This window comes from Taudactylus pleione, unplaced genomic scaffold (genome assembly GCF_031769625.1).
Source record: "Taudactylus pleione unplaced genomic scaffold, aTauple2 ptg000154l, whole genome shotgun sequence".
NCBI lineage: Eukaryota > Metazoa > Chordata > Amphibia > Anura > Myobatrachidae > Taudactylus > Taudactylus pleione.
The window spans coordinates 4,801,608-4,810,380 of record NW_028284556.1 but is presented as its reverse complement, the minus strand read 5'-3'; the positions used below and the strand labels follow the sequence as shown (position 1 = coordinate 4,810,380).

Below are 8,773 nucleotides of genomic sequence, written 5' to 3'. Positions count from 1 at the left end.
TGCCCCTAGTAGTAGTCCCCTCCCTCCTATGCAGTGTCCCTAGTAGTAGTCCCCTCCCTCCTATGCAGTGTCCCTAGTAGTAGTCCCCTCCCCTTGTAGAGCCCCTAGTAGTAGTCCCCTCCCCTTGTAGAGCCCCTAGTAGTAGTCCCCTCCCCTTGTAGAGCCCCTAGTAGTGCCAGACCCCCCCCCCCAGTAGACACACGTAATATAAAAAACAAAAACAAAAAAAACAAACACTTACCTGAATCCCAGCTCCCGCCGTCGCCATCAGCTCCTCAGTCTGTCCTTCCCGGGCCGGGATTATGGGAGAGACGTCATATGACGTCATGACGCCTCTCCCATTGCCCACTGCGGGAGCCGGAAGATGGAGCTTCTCCTGCAGTGGGCGCAGCATCAGCTAATGAGAGTCTGACAGACTCTCATTGGCTGCTGATCAAACACACAGCTGCCGGAGCCGGCGGCTGTGTGTTTGTCACTTGTGTAGCGCTGACCGAACTCCGTCCGGTCAGCGCTACACACGCGGTGCAGCCCGAATGACGCTGCAGCCCGGGGGGCACATGGCACCCTGCCCCCCGGCCCAGCCCGCCACTGCTCAGTGACAGGGCACAGCCCAGTGCAGTGGAATACCCAGGTGGCACTGGAGGGGTGTGGCAAAATAACTAGTAAATTAAAGATGAAAAAATTATGGATGAAATTGTTGAAAACAGAATCCTTCACCAAACTCCTTACCCCCCTAATAGTGCATGATGTCACCCACACAGCCAAGGACGCTATTGTTGCTTTAACAGATACAAGACTTATTTTATCCTGCTAATTATTATGAAATGGATATTAAAAACAGAGGGTCTTATTCAGACCCGCTCGCGAGCGCAGGATGGTACCCAAATGCGCATGACGGAGGGAGCTCCGTCGTGTGCATGCACGAGACCCGCATAGCGACAGCCAAGCTGTCGCTCCGGGTCTCGCACCAAAGGGGGCGTGCTGTCGATGGTGAGTGACAGCACGCCCCCTTTGGTGGGCGTGGCTGCCAGACGGAGGCGTTCCCATGGGAACGCCTACCGTCTGGGGCCGGCCCCACTGACATCACTAGTGATGTCAGTGGGAGTGATTTTGGCTCTGATAGAGCCAAAATCACTCCAGGGCTTGCGGCAGCGAGACCCTACCGCAGGGTCTCGTCGCAAGCCCGATGGTCGCGATGGTCTTGACCATCATCATGGACGCTCGCATAAGCTGTGGGTGGTAACCCTCAGCTATGCGAGCGTCCAAAAGGCCGCTCCAAATTTAAATAGGACGGCCCTGATTCAGAGTGAGCGCTTTGGTCAGAGCGTCCGGCTCTGAATCAGGGCCAGAGTTTGAAACATTTTTACCAGTGAAGCATTTTCAAATATTTCTATACAGATTTCTGTTATTAAAATACCTTTGAACTTTAAACATCAATTGATCTTACTCGCAAAGGAGGAGGTACAACGCAAAACCATCAGACATCACATCAGGGGTAGAAGACATAAAATGTTTAATGGTTTAACAAAGTTAATTTTGGAAAGCCAAATTAGACAATTGATATTGCATTTTGTATTTCAGATATATTGTTTAAAATAAATAAATAAAAATAGCAAGCAGTTCATTTACTTTCATAAACAACCCCCATTTTGTTTTATGTGCAATATTACATTTTATAAATATCACATCTTGTGAAAAATTGGAAGCAAAGCAATTAAAGAGACCCAAGGAAATTATGGTTTTGCACGGATGCAATAATTTATATTCATTATTTGGTTGTATTATTCATTTGGGGTTCGAAAAACATAAATATCCAACACAGACATGCCACCTGAGAAACACATGGTAATCTACATTTGTGTTGTTCTTAATTTCTAATATTTTATACCTTTCAAATATTTTAAACACACATTTTAAAACCAAATTTTAAGGCATATATTTTCAGCTGGTTCATTTGTATGTGGGGAAAAAATAATACAATTTAATGAACGTTGCATTGCATGGCTTATCCTTGTAAATGTCTCACACAATACAGGGAAAATGTAACAATAGCATTTAAACAATATATGAAACAAATATTGAAAGTATTTAGTGCAGTTGCATAATGTTAAAACTAAACCTACATTATATGCGCCATGGTTTTGATCCCTATCGATACTTGGAGCGAACCCTGCAGTTACTTAAGGCACTTATCTGCTGATCCCAAACAATTCTCAACATTATTTGCCCCAATGCCAACCATCTACCCTTTAAGAGCTACTGATACTGATACTGATAGTGCTGCAGTTATCAGAATTTGTTGCATGATATTTTGTATTTTTAACCAACTGATCCAAAGATTCATAGGTAGCATGTTATACCATTATACAAAATATAAGATCTCAGAGAATAACATCTATATATGTATTATGTCTGACAGTACTCACTAAACTTTCATGCTTACAGAAAAGAACGGTTACATTTTCGACTACACAAACAAAAAACAAAACAAAAAAAACGTACTCTACAAACATGGCAAACACAGTATTAAATAGGATTCATCCAATTTCAAAAGGCACCCATGGCGGCTTTGTTTTATTTGGCAGTAAACAGCATATAACATTTATGGTTAAGAGTAGATCTCATGGGGAAGGAATACAATTCTTCTTGTATAGGTAAATATCGTATTTCAAGTACTGTAACACTGTATGAGAGAAGCTGTTGTCCTTTGTGCCTGTAGATTCACATTTAACATTTCAGTTCTTAGAGAAGATGTGACTGTAAAGAGACTGCGGTTTCTTGGTGGGTGCAGAGAGAAAACCAAGTACTAAGCATTCTTCAGATTCACACAGAGATTCCAGGCACAGGCTGTGTGCAATTCTGGGGAGGAAAAGAAAGTAGATACATCATTTTCTCACCAGCAGCTTTAGAAACACACCATCAATTCACCAGCAGGCCAGAGGTTCCCAAATGCGGTCCTCATGGTACCCTTACAGTCCAGATTTTAAAGAAATCAATGTTTGACCACAGGTGACTTACTTAGTGCCTCAGTCCATATGATTTAACCACCTGTGCTCAACCATGGGTATCTCTAAAACCTGAGCTGTTGGGGTGCCTTGTGGACCGTGTTTAGGAACCTTTGCAGAAGCCCATTGTACCATTGTATGAGTGATACACAAACTAATAGTACGCAGATCATGAGAGCAGAAATGCTAGCACAACCCTTGTAAACAGGACATGCAGTTTAGGGCTTTGTAAAACACTTATCTGAACATATTTTCTGAGATTTTTCAGATAATATCAGAACTGTTACTTTATGTAAATTACAAAATGGGAACATAAAACATTGAAAATAAATTTATACAGCTAGATCAGTTATTGAACTGTTAATTTAGTAATATCTGATTTTATCAGCTTCATAAAACATAACATTGAGTTGAAAACAGCTGAATGAGCATTGACAAAACTGCACATAGAAGGGATTGCATAGTGTAGGACTGCACAGACTAAAGTGCCAGACGTGAGGCTTTTAGCACCGCGCTAAGCTGGATAACAGCATCGTGGCCGGCACTTAAGTCGGATTTCTGCTCACACCTCAGGCAGAAATCTTCTAGTAGACTTAACACGTGGTCCATTGAACAGATCCAGGAACTCCTTCCCAGGGCTATTCAACATCATGCTGAATTGAATCGCCCCCTTTAATGGAGAGCGCTCACTTGTAATAGATATCCATCTTGACATTAAAAAGCAATCATATTTAATAAATGGGTCAATTTCCTCGAACCAGAGGACTTGAAAGTAACATAATAAATTGTTACTAAATATGCCTATTTCTCATCAACTAGCCCTGACGCCAAATTAATAGCACTCACATATAATAAATAGGCCTATTTCCTCCCAACAAGATCCGTTGCGCTTCGTATACAGATTCAGTCGCACACAGATATACAAGTGTCACGTACCAAATAAATCAGTGCAGTCTCGTGAAACGACTTGTTGCATCCATTTTTGGGCAAAAAAAGAGTTTGGCACAAGTAGGGTAACACGGGACCTTATGGCTTGCTCTCGCCGCATGGCGTATTGAGGCTAGGTGTATGAGGACACATACTGTATGTAACTGTCCCTAAATACCAGACAGTTTTCATGTATTTAATTTTGGAAAATTCTGAAAAAAAATAGCTAATACAGAGGAAAAATTAAGGAGCTTTTAAAATAGTAACCACAAGTTCCTAAGTAGGGGGAGATTTATTTGTCAGAGATTGTGCTTTTTGATGTTATTTTTTGGTGATATTCAAGTCACTGGATTAATTATTGCTAAACTGTAGGAAAATTGCTGCAAAGCAACTGCGGCAAATCGTAATCCCGGTTTCTTAATTGAAAAAACAAAAACAAAAACAGAGGTGCACACATATACCACGCCTCTCTTTCCGCAACCGGGTCTGCATCTTTATGCTAATTCTGCAACTAATTCTCAGCCTACTGAGAGGCCCACTGGCTACCGTGCTATTCCATCATGGTGCGTACTAAGATGCCCCATCAGAATCAACCAGGAGTGTAACTAGGTATTTGAGGGCCCCATAGCAAAAGTTTGTAAAGACCCCTACTGTACAGTACATACATCCAATGGTGAGAAATGTACAGTATATTGACACATGCAACTTTGACAAGGAAGATGGGCCCCCCTCATCTCTGGGCCCCATAGCAGCTACACCCCTTGCCCCTATGATAGTTGCACCCATGGTCGCACCATCAAACCCTTATAGTAGGTTCAATTTCTCCGTCTGAAAATGGCGTTCTGTGTCAGCGCTACTGGGTCTTTAGAAGCACCCGCCTCTGGTTAACCACACCCCGTTACTTCCCAGGAACGTACATTGAAAACCAATCTCTGCATCCAAATTTGTTCTGCATCTCAGAGCAGTAACCATCAGAATGTAATCACAGTGCGTCTCAGACGCCTGCGCAGACTGATATCATTGGTTGGTTGCATCAAACTTCGCCACTGCATGAACCTCTGCATCAGGCTCTCAATCCTTCAACTCGCTGGATAACCAATCTGGTAGTTTGGTGGGCACAACTGCAGACAAGGTAAAAACCAGGCTGCTAAACTTACCCCTTAGGGTTAGCACCTATAGAGTTAGTGGAGCCCATAGCTATTCGGAAAAAGGAGTTTACAATGCTTCAGTATATCAGGGAGTGCTTATAGCCAGTCATCTACTGTATAGTAAGTACAAAGAACTTGCTTAGGCTGTAGTATGATAAACAGTGTCCTCTTTAGCGGGATCGGAATGAAAGGTTCAAATCCCGATGCCGGAAGACCGGCACCAGTGAAGATCCCGACAGCAGCTAAGGTAAGTACTAACCAACCTAACCCCCCATCCCTCCTTTAGGGGTGCCTAACCCTAACCTTCCCCCAAGTGCCTAATCCTAACCCCCCCCCCCTGTAAGTGCCTAACCCCCCCTTTCCCACAGCTTAATCCTAAATCTCCTGGGGGTGCCTAACCCTAATCCCCCCTTCCCCTAACCTAACCCTCCCGGGGGGTGGCTAACCCTAAGGGGTAAGTTTAGTCCCCCCCGGGAGTCCCTAACCTAACCCTCCCCCACCAGCGGCTGTCGGCGCCCGGCATACCTTCGATCGGGATGCCGGGCATCAGGCTTCCGGGTAGGTAAAATGACAGGCATAGGGATTTCGACGCCTGTCATTAGACCCTTGCTGGCATCCTGACTGCATACCCTCTTTAGCGGAGGATGTTGTATTAATCAGCTTTTATCTGTTTGGAAGTAGTAGCAGCAATTAATGTTGCCATTATAATAGATGCACATTATATACATGCTTGCATACTGTAGTACAGTAATGTCAGGAAGATTACAGGTTGTTTTTTATTGATTGCATACTCTGTCATTACATGACTGCAGTATGCTGTAAGCCAGCTATACCCTGTATTGTCCTGCATAAAGTTTTGAACACATGGCAGTGAGCCTGGGTAGTTATCTGATGGAGTTCATCACTCTCCGGGTACAGCAAGTTAGTGAATATGCCCCATTTCCACACAGTGCTCAGTAAGTAGTCTAAGCACAGCAGTTGGAGAGAATCCTATCTTTGGATAGTGTTAGTTCAGCCAGTTAATGCACAAGTTGACTCATGAGGATAGCAAGATATATTTGTGAAAATAGGCTACATATGCACTGGATCACAGAACTCATTTACAGGAAATATGGTTCTACTTGAACAATCGCAGAAGCAATGCATTATTTTTATCAGCTTGAAAATTAATTTTTTTTTCATCTACAAATGTGAGAAATTAGGCAGATCAAGCGTTTACCATTATTAGAAGGATATGCACATTTCATGTCCCTACAAATTCAAAAAATAACAAAATTGACAGGAGAGTCCTGTTCAAGATTTGTGTTTGTGCAGTTGAATTTCGTTTTTATGCCAACAAATATTTAACAAAAACAGTATGTACACTAGGACACAGGTTCTCAAACTTAGTCCTCAGGACCCCCAACAGTGCACGTTTTCCAGGTATCCTCACAGAATCAGTTCTAGAGAAAGAAAGTATATCTGCACACTCCAATAGATGACAAGTTACGGTCATATATAAGGCCCCATAGTAATTAGCAACCAGTAATGTTCAATTTATGGGTTTGCAGCCCTATTCCAACCAAATTAGACTATATTCTACAAAAAGAGGCTAAGGGTTGATGGAGATGGGCGCACAGTGAATGGAATTTTTGGTATAATAACGAATAAAAGTCAAGTTTTAATGTATTGATTTTGTGCATGTGCGTCCATATCTAACAACACCTAACCTCTTTTTGTTTAATATGTCCTCACAGAATCACAAGTGATATAACTTGCTCCACCTGTGGATCTTTTACAATGTGTCAGTGAGTAATGAACACACCTGTGCACCTGCTGGGTGACCTACAAAATGTGAACTGTGTGGGGTCCTGTGTACCGAGTTTGAAAACCTCTGTACTAGGCCATGCTACAGTATAACAGTGAGAAGTAGGGACTTTCAGACAATGCACCCTGGGTATTTAAATCCGCTTATCCAGAAGGAAAAAGGACTTCTGGAAACTGCAAATTACATGGAAACCATTGTTAGTCCCTTCTCCTTTTTAAGAGGCCTATTGTAATATTTTCACAGGGGACGTTTACCTAAGAGTTCCCCTATTTATTCCACTAGGGAGGATGTTGAACAGAGCAGCCGGTGCGGTCACAAACCTTTCATAAACACATACTACATGTTGCCAATTGCCATGCCCAAGTTTTAGAAACAGTCCCCCTCTACTTGAAAACTTGGCTAATGTGTGCCCTACAGAGATGTCCTCATTTATCTTTGCATTTGTGACAAACAGCGCTTCTTGGCGCGCCTGGTGCCGTGAGGCTCTGCTAGCGCCGGGGGTATTTTTTTGCCGAAAAATGCATCTAAGTCGCAGTGTGATGCAACGCGACTATGACGCACCAGCAGACTGTGCTGATTAATTTGATATGTGACACTAGAATATCTGTGTATGACTGAGTCTCTCAATCAGCATGCGATGTGCTGCAATGCAGCGACCACAGCTTTTTTCCATGCCAAAGTTCCATTTACAGTCTGAGTGGAACACAGATATACTGTACAAGTGTCATATCAAATTAACAGTCTCCTGGTGCATCCTAGTCACATCGCATTGCAACTTAGATGCATTTCCGGTCAAAAAAGACGCCCGACGCTAGCAGAGTTGCACAGGACCTGTCGGCTCACTCACGCCAGGCATATCGCGATATGCCTGGGGTATTGAATCTAGATGTATGAGGATACATCTCTATTCTGGGGTGTATGCATTGCCAATGTCAGACGTACAGATGTGTCTTTATATATCTTTGCTGTCAGGGGTGCCTGGTTCTTTAACTCCCTGCAACCATAAGTGCATAAATGGGTGTTGTTTAGATGATAAGACAGGCTGCCATTTACCTACTGTTACCAGTAGTGCAGAAATCAGTGTAAGTCGTGACATGTCCTGTAAGTAACAGCTTTACAACACTTTAATGCAGGATGGAAGAAGGGATAACATATGCCACATAAAATATATCTACTTTACCTGACCATTGTTTAGAACAGTCCCTTCACTTCTTCAGTGTCTGGATCCAGATCGATGTCATAGAAGCAAGGTCTTGTGGGTAATCCTGGCATGGTACTCATCTGTGGAAAGAAGAGATGTTACCGGATATATTTGCTTACTAACCTTTATTTTATACAGTATATTATATAACAAGTGCAGAGGTTTAGTCATTAACAGCAGCCTCTGACATTCTGGAGTTCTCCCTGTATATCCTCTACCACACAAACACACGCTAACATTACATTACCTACTAGAATGTTTTTGGACCATGGGAAGAAACCAGAGATAATACAAGCAAACACGGGGAGAAGAAACAAAGGAGACACAGATAGCGCCCAGGTCAGAATAAAAGCCATGGCCCAAGCAAAGATAAAAACACTATGCTTATACTACTACTAGAAAACCAATCACTAGAAAGTCACATTGTACAATAAGAAAAGTCCTAACAATGCAATGGCAGTTAGTCATTTTGTTGGAGTGCAAGACAAGCTGGCATACCTATAATCCTCAGGAAAATGTCCATTGCAATACACATACTGTACAAAAGACAATGTAATAACTGGACAACCAGGCACAGTGAAAGTAGGTCTTCTAGTCATACATGCACCTTTGGCCAAAAAGAACTGAAAGTGTAAAAGCAGATCAGTCACACCCTAATGGTATTGTTCTTCACCCCAATTATGTA

At 42.7% G+C, this 8,773-nt stretch overlaps 1 protein-coding gene across 1 annotated transcript in view; it reads right to left on the bottom strand.

Annotated features, from left to right (window-relative positions):
- Positions 1 to 1,581: 1,581 nt before the first annotated feature.
- The window catches only part of MTHFD1L (methylenetetrahydrofolate dehydrogenase (NADP+ dependent) 1 like), a 202,970-nt gene continuing 195,778 nt past the window's right edge, over positions 1,582 to 8,773 (bottom strand). The window contains exons 27-28 of the mRNA XM_088474356.1: positions 8,068 to 8,168; positions 1,582 to 2,859 (exon numbers count right to left, since the gene is read on the bottom strand). Coding sequence (XP_088330482.1) covers positions 8,079 to 8,168 — 90 coding nt within the window. The 3' untranslated portion in view covers positions 1,582 to 2,859; positions 8,068 to 8,078. The remainder of the gene's footprint in view (positions 2,860 to 8,067; positions 8,169 to 8,773) is intronic.